We start from the raw sequence: 20,000 nt of genomic DNA, 5'->3' as shown, positions 1-20,000 counted from the left end.
CATAAAGCGATTGCCTCGGCAGAGCTTCATATCCATAGAATTTAGAAGCGTCTCCGTGACACGCCAAGGCGCATGGATTTTGCTGGTATCCAGAGTTGGAGATGCTGGAGGTTCCGTGGTGGAAAAACTCTTGGACGTGGTGTGAAGGGTGCTGGAAGGTGGGAGCAGTAGTGCCCGGACCATACACGAGAGCATGGCTCCTGCTAACACTTTGTGGAAATCTGCAGTCGTAGTAAGTTGGCTCCAGCGATTCACCGCCTTTGTACTTGGAAAAGAGAGGATTTACAAAGTAGGAACTCATGACCCTCGCATGCAAAAAAAAAAAAAAAAAAAAAAGGAAAAAAAAAAAAAAAAAAGAAAAAAAAAAAAAAAAAAAAAAAAAAGACGGCTTTAATTCTAGATTAGTGCGAGATTGTCCCTGGACTGTCTCAAGTCCTGCTTTTTTTAGTGGCTTTTTTTTTTTTTTTTTTTTTTTTTTTTTTTTTTTTTTTTAATGCGATCTCAAAGGCGTTTCATGGTGCCTCTGTGTGTCTGTACGGTTGGTTCTCGGTGCTCTTGACTTCTCTTGTAATCTGTCGGTAGGTAGAGCTCTCTCTCTCAATTTCTCTGTAACTCTGCTCCTTCCCTTTAACACCACAGGCAAATTCCTCAAAATCCCGGTGGTGTGGCTTTTTTTTTTTTTTTTTTTTTTTTTCTTCTTCTTTTTTTTTTTTTTCCCTCCTCTCTCCCCTCACACGCGATATATACACATCCCTCCGCACGCCGAGACAGCCAAATGACAGCGTTTTGGGGCGCTATTTTTTTTTTTTGGGGGGGGGGAGGTTGGGATGAAGGAAAGGTGGTCTGTGCCGGGAGGGGGGGGAGAGATACACACACAACCCTCCGGATAAAGGGGGGGCCCCACACCTAATGAGTGGAGGAGGGTGAAGGTGCGCATTAATATCCACATCCACAACCCCCCCACCCCTTTTTTTTTTTTTTTTTTTTTTTTTTTTTTCCCAGCAGCAGCCTCTTCACTGATGGCAGCAAATACATGCGCTGGGAGGTCAGCCTAGGTAACCTCAACAGGTAAAGGGAGCCCATGCAGCCCCACCTTGCCCTCCCCACAACACAACCCCCCCTTCCAGAATAAGAAAAAAAAAAAAAAGAACAACACCCACCGCCCCCCCCAAAAAAAAAAAAAAAAAAAAAAAAAAATTGGGGGTGAGCTTCTTCTTCTTCTCAGCATCGCCCACTCCCCCTCCCTCCCGTGGGGTCACCAAGGAGGATGGGGGGGGGGAGGTGCCCCTGGTGGTGTTGTTGTTGCTGTCATTGTGTTGGGGGGGTTTGGGGGGGTTTGGTCCCACCTTGAGTGGGGTAGAGAAGGGGGGGAGGGGGGGTTGTGGTGCGGTTGGAGTGGCTGAGCCCAGATTTTTGTATCTTTATATAATTTGGCTTTGAAATTTATTTTTGAGGAAGGGGGGTGGGTGGGTGGGTGGGGGGGATGAGGGAGGAGAGGGGGGGGGGGTTGTGCCTGCGTTGTTGTTGTTGTGGTGCCGGTGGTTGGGAGATTGGGATCAAACAAAAGCAAAACGGGAGCGAGCGGGCGAGGGAAGCGGCTCCGTATTGATTGGCTGCTCTTGGTGTCCTTCTTTAAAGAAAATAAAGGCAGAAAATTATGGGGACTTATTTATTATTAATTCCCACACACAGCCCCCCCCCCCCCCCTTACTCCTTCTCCAGGCCCCCCCCCTTTTTCTTTCTTGCTTCATGAAAAAAAACCGGCTGGAAATAAGAGGGAAGCGTCTTTTCCAAGGGATTAAAGTAGAACCTTGCTTAAAGACTTTGGACGAGAGAGAGGGAGGCAAAGTGAGCCAGAAAGTGTCTGTTGCCTTTTGTGCGTGCCTGTAAAAAAATAACCACCGGCCTTTTTTTATTTTTTTTTTATTTTTTTTTTTTTAAATATTATTATTATTTTGCCGTTCATCATAAAGATTTTCCCCGGGTTTTCCCTTTGCGAGGGGGGATTTGTGCCGCTCGCTCCCAGTTTTTGCACCACAAGTGACCACTCGCTGCAGCCCTTCGGACACTTCATTTTTACGACTGCATGGAGGAAACTCAGCTCATTAAAAAAAAAAAAAAAAAAAAAAAAAAAATCGCATCAAACCACCAGGATTCGCGTTAATTTTTCGGGGGGGGAAGAAAAGGGGGGGGGAGACACGACACCAACATTTCGCCAAAAGAATCTTTTCTGTCGAGCCGAAAAAAAAAAAAAAAAAAAAAGGAACAAACCCACGAAATGACCAGAGGGTTGTGAGCAACCCTCGTGTTTCTTCCAAAAGTCCACAGACCGTCAAATTTTTCCCTCATGTCTCTTCCACAAAAACAAAACAAAACAAAGCAAAACAAACCCCCCAAGCCAAGAAGCAGCCTAATTATTTTCAGAAGGGACCTGGGTTACTCTGACCGATTATTTCAAGTGTTGGAAGGAGGAAAAAAAACCCCTCCTGGCTCGCCAAGCTGGTTTGAGGTGTTTTTTCTGCCCAGTAAAGGTCACGTTCTCTGGTTTTTGGGTGGCTCAGACCTCTTGGTGAGACTGAAACTGTATTTTTTTATTTCTTTTCTTCTTCACGGTTTTTTTAAACATTTCTCCAGAAGAGGCAAAGACCCAGTAGCCACCCCGTCCACCTTTATTAGATTTTCATACCTCGAGGGTGTATTTTTCCACTCCATGTGGTGGGGTTTTTCTCCCCGTCAGCAGACAATGAACTATGCAGGAGAACAGTGACATTATAATTTTTTTTTTTTTATATTCACCTCCTAGGGTGAAAATATTTTTTAAAAATCAGCTGCGTCTTCAATACCCGAAAAACCCCAAGGACGGCACCGTGATTATATGATTTTTTTTCCAGAGCTCACCCACCTCATCCCCCTCCCCCAAATTATCCTTTACCTAGAGAAACCTTGCCTCCCCCCCCCAAAAAAAAAAAAATAAAATAAAAAAAGGAAAGAAAGAAAACTGAAAAAAAGAGCAGCTAGGGACAGAGACTCCTTAATTAACAGCTTGTAATCGGGGTGACCGTTTTCCTCCCCTAATCAATACTTTTTCTATTTTTAAATCCTTGCCCGGGCACTGAAGGCAACCGAGAGAGAATGAAGGAAGTAAAAAGCTAAATAACCACACAGAAAGTTGTCAGATCGGTTGGGGTTTAGATTGGGAAGAGATACTGCATTTTTTTCCCCATCTTTATCCCTGGATGCAAGGGGGGAAAGGTGCAGGATCGTCCTTTTTGGGCTGGGAAATGAATATTTCCCTTTAGGGGCCGCGAAAACCCCGCACCCCCCCTCCCTGCTCCTTAATTTAATTAAAAGAGATACAAGCAATTGCCTTCTTCTTTTTAAGGAGAAATATTTTGATATTTACTGTCTGGGGAAAGTGCTGCTCTTTGTCTTTACGATTTTGGCCGTGTTTAGGTGCGGGGATGGGTGTAGGGGGGGGGTTTCCTGGGGGTGGTTGGGTTATTATTGGACTTTTCCGTGTTTCTTTGTACCCTCCCCGAGTTTATTTTATCCCCCCCACCTTTCTTTGCCCTGACCTTCACTGAAAAAATGTCATTCCCTCCTTCCCCACCCCAAAAAGAGGAGGCTTGGGCGAGATACGTGACGCGCGTAAATAAAGAGGAAGCAAGCTAAAAAAAAAAAAAAAAAAAAGAAAAAAAAAAAAAGAAACAAGCAACCAACCCACAACCACTTCAAAATAGGCAATTTCTCTGCGCAAGCATTTTTTATGCATTTATGCGCTCTCCCCCGCGCTGTCAGATCTCAGCCCCGAGAGCTGCTCCGCGCAAGGGAAAAAAAAAAAAAAAAAAAAAAAAAAAAAAAAAAAAGGAAAAAAATGACATTAAAAATTTTAAAAAGCTCTTTTTATGGAGGGTTTTCAGCACGACGCGGGGGGTTTGAAAGGGGGGGGTGAAGACAAACAGCTCCGTGCCCCCCTGCTCCCCTTGTCCCTTGTGTGTGTGCCCCCCCCCCCTTTCCTTGTCCCTTCCGCGGGCGCGGGGCGCGCGCATTCCCGCGCTATCATTGGGCAACAGCGCCATCTCGCGGCCGTGCAGGGGCGCAGCGCCGGGGCCTGGGGGCTTGGGGGTGCGGAGACCCCCGCGGATAACCCGGCGGGGGGGGTTGTAACCCAGAATCCCTCCCTAGCACCCCGGCTTTGGGGTGCTTCGTGTCGCCACCTCCGTGTGAACACTCAGGGTGAGGGAGATTTTTGGGGAAAAAAAAAAAAAAAAAGAAAAGAGAGATCTCTCCCCCCCTCCTCCTTTTTTTTTTTTTTTTTTTTAATTCCCCCTCAAACATTTCCTCCTTTTCTTACCCACTACAATAATAATAAAAAAAAAAATCACACGCACGCAGGACCAAACAACCCACCAGATGTGCATCCTTCCCCACCTCCCCTCTTTTATCAGTTTTAGCGTCGCGTTGGGGTTTGATTTTCTTCTTTTTTTTTTTTTTTTTTTCCTCTTCCTTTCCCCCCTCCCTTTTTTTTTTTTTTTTTTTTTTTTTTTTTTTTTTCCCCTTCATCCGAGGGGGGTCTGTTGTTTGTAGCTTGTAGACAAAACATTCCAATAATCCGGTTTCAAAGAGAAGAGCACCCACCTTATTTAAACCATAAAGCAATTAAAGCCAGACGTCTAGCCAGATCTAGGGTCCTGTTTTGTTCCCTCCTATTCAGCCCCGCATAGCAGGGAGACAAACAGAGTTGTAAAAGTGGCATTTTTTTGGCTGCGGAAATGTACCTATGGACAGCTGGAGGGTCCTGTCGGTTTTGTGTCCTTTACAAAAGGGGCTGATTCGAAACCGGGCACACACCCCCCACACACGCATCCCAAATAAACCGAAAACCTACAACAGAACCCCCCCCGGCACTTTATCTCCGCGCCTAGATGTATATATTTCGAGAATTTTCTTTTCTTTTTATTCCCCTCTCCCAAGGCTTCCAGCGCATCTTTCCGCGGGCAGGGCTACACGTGCATGTTCACAAGCGCCGGCACACAATAGCTGTATCAGTATGCGGCTGCACACACGCGCCATATGTCAAAAAATGCCCGAAACTGAAGCATTTTGATACATTAATCCCGGGAATCCTGGCCGCGGCGTGTGCTGCGGGCTGCGAGCCGCGTGGATCTATTTTATCATTAATATTGTTATTTCTTTCGAGCCGGGGTGGGGTGGTTTTTTGGGGGGGGGGGGTTTGTTGGTGTGGGGTTTTTTTGTTTTTTGGGGTTTTTTTTTTTGTGGGTTGTGGGGTTTGTGGTTGTTTTTTTTTTTTTTCCCCCCCCTCTGGCTGCTGTGGAGGAGAAATTCAATGGCTGAGCCGCACCAGCGCAGCCTCCCAGCAGGGCCAAATGGCATTTTATAACTGGTGTAACCCTTCACCGGGGGAGAGGAGGAGGAGGAGGAGGAGGAGGAGAAGGAGGAGGGGGAGATGTTGAGGATACCGGGGGCCTTGCACATGAACTAAAACTGCGGCAGGATTTTAACCCAACCCAACCCACCAACAACAAAAGAAAAGCCCCAACCCGCAGCTCGCTGGAGACAAAGGGGCATCTCCTGCGCTGCCCGCCGGCCCTAACGGGGGTCTGGCCGGGGAGATGGTTGGGGAGGGAGGGAAAAGGGTTGGGGAGAAGGGAGGGGGGGGGCAGGGGGTGGGAGCAGGCTGTGGTCGCACTGGAAATGAGATCCGCTTGAATGAAAGCGGGGCCAAAATGAACTTCCATACATCACGGCTTTTCAACATCGCTAAACGCTCCTGACAAGCCCCTCCGGAGAGCCGGGTCCGAAACTGCCTCCAAAGTCCTGTCCAAATGAGGATGGGGATTATCTTTTGGTTTTGTTTTATTTTTTCCCCCCCCCACATACACACGCACCCATTTTTAATTCATCGTGATAAAGCGGGGATGATTTCTTTCTCCACACACACCCCCCCCCTCTCCTCGTCAAGAGCTGCTCACCAACCTTCCAGGATTTTATTCTGTGTTAAAGGCAGGAGAAAGGGAAGAGGAGAAACAGGCGGGAGGAAAAATAATAATCATAAGAATAATAATATAGAAAATAATAATAAAAAAAAGAAAAAAGCATTGACATGACTTAGGTGGAAAGATTTCCTCCTCCTTTTCTTTCTTTTTTTTTTTTTTTTTTTTTTTTTGGTCCATAAATCTTTCTCTCTGCTAAAATGTTTTCTAACCTGACCATTTCATTGCGCTCGTTAAGGTTTGGGTTGTGGGGTTTTTTTTTTTTTCTTTTTTTTTTTTTTTTTTTTTTTTTTCCAAACAGACCTAGCACAAAACTGGGATTGTAAAAGGGCTTTTTTAGCTTCCCCTGCTTCCAGGGATGTCTCCGCGGACAGACCGCGGTGCGCCTGTCCCCCTCCGGTGACAAAAATAGACCCCGCTTGAAAAGCGAGGACACAAATCAGGGGAGGAAAAGAAATCTCCAAATGCTTCAGCAAGAAATATTAAAGAGCAATATTTTATGGGATCAGCAGAAGTAATCGCTTCCAGATTTTTAAAAATTTATTTATTTATTTATTCTCTTTTTTTTTTAAATTTTTTTTTTTTTTTTTTTTTTTTGTCTTTATTTCGGAGGAACCGGGACGAGGGCGACAAACGCAGCTCGCTCGCCTGCTCTGGTTTTGATTAGCAAGATTAAAACGCTGCCCCACTCATTTCATTAAAGAAAGGGACCTTATAACAAGTTTTTATGATTAAACATCCCTCGCTGCTCATTTTTTATACAATCTCCTGCCTCTCCTTTCTCCTCCAGCAGCCTGGAACCAGCCCAGGGAAGGAGCCCTGAATCCCCCCGGCTCCAGGCGCTGTGGGCAGCGGCTTTCTCGCCTCTGCACCAGCACGGGGGGGTTTGACCTTTCCACAACCAACACCCCCTCTCCTTTCCTTTCCTTTTTTTTTTTTTTTTTCCCCCTTCTACCTTGAAGTGCGTGGGGGTGTCTACCATTTCCCCCCCGCTTTTACCCCGAAAATCTCCCGGCTTCACCAGCACATCTCTATTTCTCTTTCTTCACCCCCCCCCCCTCCAAGCCTTTCTCCGCCTCAAATATTTAATTTTTTTTTTTTTTTTTCTTCCTTCCTTCCCTTGCGGGAAGCAGCACTTCCAGCAAACCTCCAAGTTTTTGGCAACCCTACCGAAGAGTAGAAGCCCCCCTTGAGTGGGTGGCAGCAGCGGAGCCTCTGCCAGCTCCTCTATTCCCAGCATCCATATTTAGTCTCTCTCTCTCTCCCTTTTTTTTTTTTTTTTTTTTTTTTTTTTTTACATATCCTTCGATTGCCCGGGGTCATAAATTAGTACAATTAATTATCCCAATCTAAAAATTGATGGCACAGAGAACCCTTACCTCAGCGCCTTTTTATTACGGTGCTGTGAAATAGAAAAGTGCTGGGGATGGCAAGGAAGGGAAGAAGGGAAGAAAGAAAAGAAAGAAAGGAAAAAAAATCTCTGCTCTCCTCCTGCTGCGGGGGATGCTCGGGTCCGCAGAGGCACCGGCACCGGTTGGCAAAGCCCCGGGGCTGCTCCTCTGCAAAGGGCTTTAAAAAAAAAAGACATCTACATACTGATTTTTTTTTTTTCCTTTTTTTTTTTTTTTTTTTTTTTCCTTTTTTCTTGTGACGTTAGGTATATTTACATAGAGCTGCTCTACAATAGCGAACATAACAGTATTACAGAACGGTTCTGAGACGAGAATAAAATACACAAATAAGTACAGCAGAAACGTTCAACACCATGACAGAACATCATCGAGCCATATTCCCTTCAGTCTTTTTTTTTGTCTTTTTTTTTTTTTTGTCTTTTTTTTTTTTTTTTTTTTTCCTCTCTTTTGTACAAAATATTCACTCACGAGTTCGCGGGATTAAAAAATAAAAATACTGGATAAGTTTAATTTATGAAATAAAATACTAAAAAAAAAAAAAAAATATTAATAAAAATAAAAATTCAAGTACTTCTTGTGTTTGTTTTCTGAGGAGGACAAAACAAGGAAGAAGAAAGGAAGAGAAAACAACCCCCCCAAACATCTTTCTTTTATTTAGTTGCATTTTAGAAAAGACTCGTGTCCCAAAACGCTTGCTGTGTTTGCCTATAATGCTAAACATTCATCCGCACATTCAAAGTCAGAAACATTTCATCTCCCCAAAACAGCCTCTTTTTTTATTTTTTTTTTTTTTTTCTTTCCGGTTTTTTTTTCCTCTTTTTTTTTTTTTTTTTTTTTTTTTTTCTCTCTCTCTCCACCCTCGTTTCTCATTGACTGGACTTTGCCAACTTTATTGCTGTTCCTTATCGGTTTTTTCTTTATTCATTTTCTTCATTTTCATTCGCCTGTTCTGAAACCAGATTTTGACTTGGCGTTCAGTGAGATTTAGGACTCTGGCTACTTCGTACCTCCGGTCCCGTGTAAGGTACATATTGAATAAAAACTCTTTTTCCAGTTCCAGGGTCTGATACTTTGTGTAAGGACATCTTTTCTTCCTCGTGGAGCGCGCATGAATCCAATTTGCGACGGGATTGTCTGAGAAAGAAGATTTTTTTATATATTTTTTTTTTTTTCTGGGGGGGGGGAAATCAATGTACACCGCTGGCCTTCCTTCCCTCCCCCCCTCCGTGCCCTGCTGTATCTCCAGAAAGAAACCTGTTTAATTAGTAGGTCTTACCTAAATATTTTAAGTGACCTTCAGAAGAGTTTTATCTGTTTATTTTGGAGGGGTCATTTCCTTCTCTTTTGCTGCTGTTCTCACATAAAAGTTTCAGTAAATAAAACTCGAGCAATGGGTTTAAAATAATAATTATCCACATGACTGCTGCTAGCAGTAATCTAAGAACATAGTCATAAAAAGTCAAAATTCCCACCATTTCATAGGCCCATAAACTCTTTTTACAACCTCAGCTCTCCAATACTTTCCCTAGAAGCTTTCCCAGAACTGGAAAGCCGAGTTTGGTGGTTTTTTTTGGTTTTTTATTTTTTTAATATCCTAAGGATGACACGGGGGATGTCCCACTGGCTCCCAGAAATTGGGGAGCCTTTCCTTTTTTAATATTTATTTTATCTTTATTTTATGTTCTTTTCCTTCCCCCTCTTAACCTAAGGGACCTTCCACACTGCAGCCTTGGCCAGGACACCAAACCCCTCTCTTCCTTTCTTGGGAGAAGGTTGTGCTGCTTTTTTTTTTTTTTTTTTTTTTTTTTTCCCTCTCCCCCCTCTGCCCGGTTCAGGCAGACTCCTGCCAGCAAAGGGGAGACTTTCACCCCTGATTCCTCTCCTAATTTTTATCACGAGGGTGCCTGGCACCAGCCACCAGCCCGCCTGTCATAAATAGAGGTGTGAGCGCCTTTCCAGATAGAGAGCGAGATACCGAGGCACCAAGGTGCCCCCCAGCTCCTGTCACCCGCTTTTATCGCTCGGAAATCACCCAGGCCGGGGGGCGGGGGGGGTTGTCCCACCAAACCCAGGGCACTGCTGCGGGGGGGGGGGGGGTGTGCGGTACCCGGCGGGTGCATCCCTGCCTGCATCCCCCGCGGATGCTGAGCTGCACCCCGGGGAGGGTTTGGTGCGGAGGGGTTGGGTTTGGGTTGTTTTGGTGTGTTTTGGGGTTTTGGTTTGTTTGGGGTTTTTTTTGTTATTATTTTATTATTATTATTATTATTATTTTATTTTTAAATCCCCGCAGCTGAGCTGAGCTCCTGCCTGCAGCCCCCCAAGAGCTGGCACCCTCTGCAGCCTGGAGGTGATGGGGGTGGTTACCTGACTCCTGTCCCTACAGTGTTCAAGGTTTCCTGATGGCTGAGTTGGGTTGGTTTGGGGTTTGTTGGCTTGTTGGGTTTTTTTTTTTTTTTTTTTAAGGGTTTTCCTCCCCCCTCCCTCTCTCACTTGGGCTGCAGAAGATCTTTCCTCAAGTGTATGGTCCAACGTCCTGCGCTCGCTGCCTTTTGCCCTCAGTTCCTTCCACACACTTGGTTTATGCCTTTACAATTCCAATTTTCCTCCTTCCTTCTCCTCTACACACTCAGCCACCCCCCCAGCCCAGGGCACCCACCTTTTCCTTCATTCCCACGTGTTGGAGCTTTTTATGTCTAATTGCATCGGTGGGGCTTTTATTGATTTTAAAAAGAGATAAAGAGACACCTCTGCATTTAGCTAGAGAGACTCCTTTCTTCTCCCAAGGAGGAAAAAAAAAAAAAAAAAAAAAAAAAAAGAAACCAAACCAAAACCCAAAAACCAAACAACAAAAACCCAAACACACACACACATACAGAAAAAAAAAAAAAAAATAACAGCACTAAAAAACAAACCCCAAACCAACACAGCCCACATCAATGCTTTCACTTCCAGCCAGCTACAGCAACTCTTCCTTGTTCTTTGAAATTGGAAATATTTGAAAGCGAAGAGGCTTCTCCCTTTGCCTCCCCCCCTCTCGCTCCCTCTCACACACACACTCTCCTTCTCTCTATATATTTCTTTTTCTTTTTTTTTTTTTTTTTCTTTTTTTTATAATACCCCCCGGGTGGAAGGTGATGAATATTTGATCAAAGAAGCCAACATCCCCCCTACACACACTCCTTCTCCCCAGATCCCTTCCTCCCATCGCAAATTAAAAAAAAAAAAAAAAAAAAAAAAAAAAAAAAGGATAAAAAAAGAAAGAAAGAAAAAAAAAAAAAAAGACTAAAGAGCCCAAAACAAAGTACAGATATTCGCTCTCCGGCTCTGCTAGGCGGACTCGCTCAAACCCCCAGATCTTCCTGCGTATCTGGAGTTTTAGGGTCGGGGCTCTCTCTCTCTCTCTCTCTCTCTCTAAGGTAATTTCATTTTATTGAGTAGGGTCCTGGAAGCCGTAATGCCTTCCCCGGTCGTAAACAAGAATGACTTCGACTTACTAGGGTCTAATTCGTGCTTTTCTTCTTTGTGTTTGCTGGAAGCGATGGCTTCGGACTCCGGGGAAGGAATTGTCTGCGCTGCTCTGTCTCTCAGCTCCCCCGGAGCCGCGTACATGTAGTCCGCGTAACCACGGCCGTCGGCGGGGCCACACTCCGCCCGTCGCCCGGGGAAGGCGTCGGGTTTGAGGCCGTAGGGGCGAGCACCGGGGGCGAAGGCCGGGAAGGAGACGGCCCCGGCGAGGGGTTCCAGCCAAGTCCTCATGTACCTGGGCTCGGCCCCCACGGGTGCCTGGGGAGCGTAGGGGTGGTAGCCCACGGAGGATTGGGAGTGGACGGGAGCCCAGGAGGTGGTAAAAACGGCCGGTTTGGGGGCGAAACTGCAAGACGGAAAGTCGGCACAATCCGGGACTAATCCTGACGGTCGGGCAGCAGCCGGGTGGGAGGCAGAGCTGGGGAACCTGGAGGCCAAGAGCTCTTCGTTTTCGTGGCTTATCAAGGAGTCAACATAGTAGTTGCTTATGGGGCCAGAAGCCGACATGGTTCCCCCCTCTTTTACATTCATAAGATTATTGTATGAACTGTATGTGTACTTTTTATCTTCTCATAGAACAATCAGGGCAGGTAATTATTTTTTCAGCCTTTCCCAGTGTGCCATTGGCTGCCCGCCCTCACGTGATTGTATTTACCCAAAAATATAGCGTGGATCAATCCGCAGGTCTTTTTTTTTTTTTTTCTTTTCCTTTTTTTTTTTCCCCCTTTCTTTTTTTTTTTTTTTTTTTTCCTCTTCCCCCTCCACCCCCACCCCTTTTTTTTTTTTTTTTTTTTTTTTTTGCCTTTCCTTTCCTTCCTTCCTATTACTAACGCCACCCGGCTTTTCCTAAAACTGATGGAAATGGGGCGGAGATGGGGAGGAGGGAGGCTCGGCCGATCCTCAGCCGGGGGATGCTCTGCCCGCGGGTTGGAGGAGGAAGAGGGGGGGGATTTGCCCTGGTGTTGAGGAAGGTGGAAGGTAATTGTAGAAGGTAGTCCAGGAACTATTTCTTGACGTAATTTGTCTCTGTCCTTTGCTTCTGCAGCTCCTGGGCTCTAATGCTTACATTAAATTGAATATCGGTGGGCAGGAGAGAGGGGAGAAGTGCGGTGGAGGTGGGCTCCCCACTTGGAGAAAGGAGCTGAGGGGGGGAGAAGCTTTTAACCTAAAAGCAGAGGGGGCTTTTGTCATCTTTTGCAGCGCTGTCTCATCGTCAGGCTGCTGAGCAGCTGAGAAATCTGTGGGGCACAGGCACATCTAGTCCTGCTTTGAGAATTAAGTATCTTCAGGAGGCAAAAAAAAAGAAAGAAAGAAAGAAAAGGAAAAAAGATTAAATAAATAGGACGAGGAGCATCTTTGGAAAAGGAGGGGGAAATAAGAAGACCATCAACCCCCCCTTAAAAAAAAAAAAAAAAAAAAAGCCTGAGCTTTTGCAGTGAAAGGCTGCATTATTCGGCAAGTAGTCGTGGATGTTTTTATGTCCTTCAATAAAATTTTTACGAGGATCATTTGATTGTTCATAAACGTGTCGTTCATTAAATAAAACCGTAGGACTGAGTTTTCAGCTCTCGAGCTGAGGATGAGAGAGCTTTTCCGTATCAGGAGGAAGCAACAATGTGTGTGGGGCACATGATTGTTCTTTTTTTTTTGCTTCTTTTTTTCTTTTTATCCTTTTCTTTTCTTCTTCTTCTTTTTTTTTTTTTTTTTTTTTAACGCCTGGAAACTTTTCTTTTTTTGCACCAAATCGATTGAAGAAGTTGGGAGCGTTAAAAACTCGGTGGTAGCCTGCCTGCATTTTGAGAGAATTAACCTTTCTTTTGTAAGAAAAGACAGGTAGGTAAATAGCTCACGCCCATTGGAGTCTGAAAGAAGGAAGTTAGGCGATTTCTTTGGAAGGTAAAAAATAAAAATAAGATACCTAACCACAAATAACTTCTCTTGATTTTTTTTTTTTATTTTTATTTTTTTTTTTTAGCAAGAGAACCCCCTAAAAATATGGATTATTTGGGCTCTCTCTAGGGTTCTCCATCCACCTCGGGCTTTCTGGGGGTGGGAGGGAAATTGTCCAAATTTGCAAGATTTTTTTTTTTTTTCCCTCTCCCCCCTCTGCTCTGGATGAGGAAGCAGTGGGGGTCCCTCCCTGGGAGAGGCAGGGGGGTGGGCAGGATGTCTGTGGTGATACAGCGTCCACCAGTGACAGGCGTTCTGCACAGTCCCACACGGCAGAAACCTCTCCAATTATTGCTTTTATTAATTAATATTTCTTTTCCCCTCAGTAAATTCCACGGGGAATGGAAGCAGGGGGAGAAGAGAGATTAAAGGCAGATTCAGGGCTAAGGGGGAGTGATGCTGGCAGGACACACACACACAAACACCCTTCCAGCCCCTCCAAATTACCCCCTCAGATAAAATCTTGCACCGCAGTTCCCTGGACTGGAGATAGATAAATAGATAGATAGATAAATAAATAAATATGTACATATAAAATAATAAGAAGAATGACCCGAGGCTGCTGGTAGAAACAGGATTTCCCTCTCGGAAAAAAAAAAAAAAATGGGGAAGGCTTTAAAAATCAAAATATGATGGGGAGCGTTTGACAAGGGGCTCCGGATTTTCCGATTTTGAACGGAAAAGTCATCGCCTCGCTCCCCCCCCTGCCCCCCCTTAGAATTTATCCCTCATTCCGTTTTAAGTCCCCTGCTTTATGTGAGCTCTTAAAGGGAAATATTCCTGCAGGAGCAGAATATCTTCTTTGGCCTTTATCGAGACCAATTTACCTGTCAATCACCAGTCTCCAATGACGATTATTTTTATGTTCGCAAAGGAAAAAAAAAAAAAAAAAATATATATATATATATCTATATCTCCTCATCATTCTTTTATCTATTCCCATTTTAAAAGTACTCACTCTGCAGGGCTGCTAAGGTAGTGGGCTGTGACATGTGGAGGGGAAAAAGCAGCTTGGGTTTTTCTACTTTGGGGGAACATTTTAAAGAGAATCCTTACAAAAGCAGGGTTGTATGTGCAGAAAAGGAGAGGGAGGAAGGGGGGGGAAAAAAAGAAGCAGGGAGAGAAAAAGGAAGGGCAGAGCATGCAGAGGGAGAGAAGGACTGGGAAGCAGAGTGAGATGAGGGGGAAAAAAAAAAAAAAAAAAATTAAAAATTACACACTCCACCATAGACGAACCGCAAATCGAGGAGAAATTACCCAAGCCACGCAGTTCTAATAAGTAGGAGCAGTTTTTCCAACATTACTGCGTGCAGGCAAGGTCACTAAATTAGTCGTGGACGGTGCATGTTGGTGCTACACAAAGGCAAACAAATCTGGCCAAGATTTCTTTTATTCGCCCGGAAAACTGCAACCCACGGAACGATTCCCTCCCCGGGTTGTTGTGGGGTCTGAAACACCAAAAAAAAAAAAAAATCCCATCGCGGTGGCGATCCCAAGCCCTCAGAGTCAGGGGCTGCTGGGCTCTGAGCGGTACAAAGCAGAGATGGAGACACCTTAAAGCAACCCCAAGGCACGGGCTGGGGCTCAAGGCAGGGTTTAAGCCTGAGGACACGGCTTAAGTCAACGTTTTCCCTCCTGCAAAACCCCGTAACACGACGTGAACCCCCCATAAAATTGAACACGACCGCGGACCCCGGTAAAATATTGTCCTTTCACGCTTCTCTCGCCGTGAAACCATCCCCGTGGCCGAACGCAAAGTTATGTGCAGCAAGTCCGCTCCTAGAGCAGGGCAGAGGAAGCAATATCCTGAAATATTCTCCTTTTCCAGCAGCAGGGTTCCCAAGCAAAGCTCCAGACTGGATTTAAACCACTCCTTGCTACTGGGTTCAGCAGCTACAAGATTATCTCGCAGCTTTTCTGCACGATCCAGCCGGACTCCTGTGCCTGCAGAAAAGCTTCGGGACTTGGTAATGGGAGATCACCTCTTCTGAAATGATGGGCAACTATCACATCCCTGCCAGGCAGACTGGTATAAATATGTAATTTTTTTTTAATGCCTCTCACCTCCCCTTTTGAATCTGCAGGGGGAGAAAAAGAACTTAATTGCACTGAGCGAAACTAAGCCTAGCAGTCCACAATCTGTATGAGCATTTATAGTTTTATTGTGGGTTTTTTTTTTTTTTCATAGCGGAAATAAATAATAACGATTATTAAAAAAAAAAAAAAAATCGTCCCGAAAATGAGGAGGTTCCAGAAAATTAAGTCTTTGTCTGAGCACTGCCCTGCCCAGTTGACTTCTGACACCTTTTCGAGCTAAATGTTCGCCTAAGAGCCCTGCAAGTCTCTGTGTTCAGCCCGAGCTGCATCCATCCCCTTCCCTGCCCTCTGCCTGCAGCCAAGGCTCTTTCCCCACTTCCAGATCTTCTCCTTTCTCTTTGGAGAATTTCCTCCCTGATTGGAAGGGACAGAGACAAAACCAAAAAACCAAACCACTAATTAAAAAAAAAAAAAAATAATAATCAGAAGAGGAAGGAAAAAACCTAAACCAAAACAACTATTGGGCAGCCTCTCTGCTGAGGTGACTTTGCTTTTGTTTTGGGGTTTTTTTCCTGGCTTTTTGATTTTTTTTTTTTTTTTTTTTCCCCAAAAAAGTGGTGGTGAGGAAAAGCAGTCGGGAGGAATTGGAAGGGAGAGAGGGAGAGAGGGGGGAGGTTGGGGGGATATCCCCCTTTGCCTGTGGTAGCTCCAGGCCCCAGCACCACCATCCTCTTCCCTCCGGAGAGGGGCTGCAGCTCTGCCCGGGCACCCCGAGGCCGAATCCCGCAGCTCCCGGCGGGGGCAGCCCCGGAGCCGCTGCCTGGAGCGATGCGGGGAGAGGAGGAGGAGGAGGGGGGGGGGGGGGGGAATTTGGGGAGGAGCAGCCCCCCCCTTGACAGGCAGACAAACGGGGAAAAAAAAACCAAAAAAAACAAAAAACAAACCCTCAACAAAACCATCCACATTCCCTTGGTTCAATTAACACTGTCAAGTTCGGATTAAAAAAGAAATCGGTGCTTTCTCCGCTCCTTTTACCTCCCCCCCCGGCTCTGGCCCCCCCAGCTCCCCCCCGGCCCCGCTTCACACCTCCAGCCCCGGCTTTGGAGGAGCGGGGAAGGACGGTGCTGGCTTCATATCCCTCCAGAAGGGAACCGAAAGTAACATCCAGCCAGCTCCAGCTCCCACTCCCTGCTTGGATTTTCAGCCTTAACCCGGAATAAATTTCCTTTTTTTAATTATAATTTTATCCCCCCCCCTTCTTTGTCCTTCCTCATTCCCTTTCCTCTACTCTATTGCCTGCCCAAGTTCTTTCTCTTTTTCTTTTGTTCCTTCTTCACCACTCCTTTCCTTAAAAAAAAAAAAAAAAAAAAGGAAAAAAAAAAAAAAAAAAAGAACTGTACACAATGCATTCAATGACTCTCAAGCAGACTCTCTGAAGAGCCTGCAAAATATTTCCTAATCCCCCAGATGCCGTCTGTTTATTCCAGGATTGTCTCTTAAACTAAATAAATATGGGGAGAGATGAGTTTCAGGCCAAATGCCATCCGCGAATCTTGCAGCAGCGCGACTGCAGGCTTTGCCTTTCCCCTGCCCTGCAGAATCCTCTGCGTGAGTGAAATATCATTTTTTTTTTTTTTTCCCGGCTTTCTTATAAACGATCGGATAGAAAAAGATCCCCAGAACAACAACAGAGCGCTGGAACTTTCAGGCACATCGCTTTCTATCAACGTGAAAACCCCAATCTGCGCCAAGATGGGAGTCGTGGTGAAGGCAAAGAAAATCAGCATTCAGCTTAAAATGACACTGCAGGAGTTTTTTACCTGCTTAAGAGCTTCCCCCCCCCCTTCTCCCCAGCCCACACCCCCCCTCTGTTTGTTGCTAAGAATTCCTGTCTCTCCAGTGTTGGAGGTACGGCTAATAGACAATAAATTCCGAGGTGCAATTAAAGCTCAGAACAATTTCTTTAAGTGTGTTATGGTCTCCTTTTCCAAAATTTCAGGTCTCCACCAGACGAAGCTCACTGCAGATGTTCCCAGGCAGCAGCTCGTCTGGAAGCAGGCGGGGAGGGTTCAAAAATAAAGCTCCTCTCCCTGCTGCTCTCCAGGTTAGCTCGGGTTGTGGTGGTTTTTTTGGTTTTTTTGTTTTTTTTTTGTTTTGTTTTTTTTTTTTTTTGGGTGTGATACAAAACGCAGGTCAAGGGAAGGGGAAAAAAAAATTCCCAGCGAAGCAAATTAAAAAGAAGAGCAAGAAAACAAGCCTGAACCCAGAGAGGCGAAGTGCATACTGCCTGAAGAAACATATTTCTATACTTCTCCCTTTACATTTGTTATCTTTCTGTCAGACACCCTGTAATTAGCATAGATAACTATAGTTGCAAGCTCCAAGTTGTGTCTGCAAATCCTATTGTCTGGCTGCTCCAGTTGCACACCAGCGAGCTCGAAAGTGAGCACAAGGTGTTGGGAAGGAGAAAAAAAAAAAAAAAAGGAAAAAAAAAAAAAAAAAAAAAAAGACAATAAGCCCACGAGATGGATAAGAGGAGGGTGGGGGAGCGGAGGGACGAGGGGTGCTGCTTGCTGCTTTAGGCGATGGATTCCAGCCCAATTTCCACCGCAATATCTCTGGCCTGGTGCAAAGCTCAGCCCAGACTTCAACTTGTTTCTATCTACGGCAAAAACGGCTTAGAAAAGAAAGAATATTTCAACAACCCCCCCTTTTTTTCTGGCTTCATCCACCCCTCCCTCCCTCCCAGCCAGTTATTCGTAGAGGTCATCTGCAGAGCCGGTACCTGGGTAAATACCGGGTGCCTGAGCCAGACACCCAGACACCTAAAGATAACAACCTTGAGCAGGGAAATTCGCTGCCATTTACACGACCCCCTCCACCAGCCCCACTTTTGTTTTCCAGCCCTGGAACGGGTCCGTCTGGGAGGAAAGAGCTGAGCCCCAAACCCACCCACCCCAGCCAAATATCCAGGAGCGCTTTTATTCCGAGGGAGGAGGAGGAGGAGGAGGGAAGCAACCCATAATATAACCCCAGTTCTTTCCCTGCTGAAAAAGAGGGAAAAAAATAAAATAAAAGAAAAGAATAAAGGTGTTGGGGGGGAGAATTTCCTAACACAACCTCACCTCCCCACAGCCTCCAACCCAACTTCTCCACCCCACAGATTTCGCTAAGGAGATGCAAAAACATCCCCAAAAAACCCAGTCCTGGAGGCAAAGGAGAAAAATTATCCCACGGGGAAGTCTGTACACACAGAGAGAGAGAGAAAGGCAAAACCCTCCAGGTTTGAAAATGACACCTGCTGGGAGCGGAGCGTGGTACAAAGAGACGCGAGAAAAATTCGGCACCGCAGAGGGTCGGAATTTGGAGAATATTTTACTGGGGGAACAGCACCAGAAAGTGCCTGAGCTCGAGCAACACAGCAACCAATATTCCGCCAAGAAAGATGAAGGCGAACAGCGTGGTGTCTGTTTTGACTACCCATGTTTTTACATATTTAAAAAAAAAAAAAAAAAAAAAAAAGAGAAGAAGAAAAAAAAAAAAAAAATAATCCCCAACCAACAACCACCACAACTCTAACAAATAGTTCCAGCAATAAATTCCCAGCGTCCTTCTTCCTGATCTAATATCATAATTAAAAAACAGTAGGGGACATTTTAACTTTTATTGCATTTCTGGAGCCGGGTTGCTAAACACATATTAACTTTAGATTCTTCTTTTTCTCTCCAGGGGGGTGGACTCTCAGAAATAAAATCAATCTTAATATGCACATAATAGATACTGGTTTGTCTTGTACATGCTGTTAGAAGAAAGGGAAAGAAATCTGCAGATAGTTAATACAGAGAAGGCAAACTCATCATACATGTAATGAAACCTTTAAATCATTCAATTATCACAGCACTTATATCAAATAATTATGGTTAAAAGTACCAGTAATCAACCTTGTCCCTGTTGAAATATTAATTTACAGTACCGTGAATGAGTTTCTTTTTTTTTTTTTTCTTCCCTTACCATTTTTTTAAATCCCTTTTTTTTTTTTTTTCCAGCCTGGTGTATTCAAACCTAAAAAGATGATTAAAATAACCGGTCTGCACGCAATATCATTGCTTTAAACATAATCAACAGTTCCTTGGCCATTTCCACGCTTCAAACACAGCATCTTTAACACAGCAGAGCAAAACAACCCAAAACATTTCCCAACCGACGCTCCAAAAATCACATTAATTCCTCGCACGGGATTTTATTCTGGCTTAGAACCCCCAAACCAAGAGCCCAAGAGCAAGGACATTGACATTTTGGCAATCGAAATATTCTCCTCGGACAGAAACCAGTAAGAAGGCAAAAAGCAAGGCAACAACCCGAAACATCACGATCCTCCAGCCAAAAAAACCCAAACAACCAAAAAAAAAACACAAAACAAACCAAAAAAAACCAACAAACCCACTCAAAACCAAAGAAACCAACAGAATTATTATTTTTTTTTTAAAGTCCCCAAAAGGCAATATTCCTGCCAGATCTCAACCTGCCAGCCTGACATTTCGCTCAGGCAGAAAAGTGCAAATATCCGAAGTTCCACACTTTTTACCTCCACGCCAACCTGCGCCTGGTCACGCTGCCACCAACCCCCACAACACTTGGGCTTGATTTTTTTTTTTTTTTCCCAAGATATCACTCAAACATCTGCAAAGCCCTTCGCCCTCACCAGAATCTCCTCTCCACAACCACTATTTTACTCCCTCCATATGTACAGTTTTTTCCCCCCATTTTCAACACCACCAACCCCACACATCGCACCAGACACTTCCAGTGATATTTTCTTTGCTTTGCTTTTTTTGCCCCCGTTTTTCCTTCCCCTCTGAAACTCCGAGACGCAAATTCAACTTTCCCAACTTTTTCCCAACTTTCCCAGCCCGTTTTTGGGGCGAAAGGGAGTAAAATAATCCAAATAATCCCTTTTTTTTTTTTTTTTTTCCCCCCCAAGAGGGACACTGCTCATGTAACTCAGACGCCAGATTTCCTTCATCAACAGTGATTTTGCTTTTTATGTCTCCTTCTAGAAAGT

General features: G+C 44.9%; 3 protein-coding genes across 10 annotated transcripts in view; 1 reads left to right on the top strand and 2 right to left on the bottom strand.

Annotated features, from left to right (window-relative positions):
* Window positions 1-314, bottom strand: part of HOXC8 (homeobox C8) — a 3,690-nt gene extending 3,376 nt beyond the window's left edge. Inside the window, exon 1 of the mRNA XM_071729428.1 lies at window positions 1-314. This exon is cut by the window's left edge and continues 135 nt beyond it. Within this exon, the coding sequence (XP_071585529.1) occupies window positions 1-301 (301 nt within the window). The 5' untranslated portion in view covers window positions 302-314.
* ATF7 (activating transcription factor 7) overlaps window positions 1-20,000 on the top strand; it is a 190,655-nt gene that overhangs the window by 88,117 nt on the left and 82,538 nt on the right. The window lies entirely within an intron of this gene.
* On the bottom strand, window positions 7,647-11,541 carry HOXC9 (homeobox C9). Its single transcript, XM_071729411.1, has 2 exons — window positions 10,921-11,541; window positions 7,647-8,560 (listed from the first exon to the last, which is right to left on the bottom strand). Exons 1-2 carry the CDS (start codon window positions 11,480-11,482, stop codon window positions 8,316-8,318), a joined length of 807 nt encoding a protein of 268 aa, XP_071585512.1. The 5' UTR covers window positions 11,483-11,541; the 3' UTR covers window positions 7,647-8,315.

Source organism: Heliangelus exortis, chromosome 31 (genome assembly GCF_036169615.1).
Source record: "Heliangelus exortis chromosome 31, bHelExo1.hap1, whole genome shotgun sequence".
NCBI classification, from domain to species: Eukaryota; Metazoa; Chordata; class Aves; order Apodiformes; family Trochilidae; genus Heliangelus; species Heliangelus exortis.
This window is presented reverse-complemented; position numbering and strand designations above follow the sequence as displayed.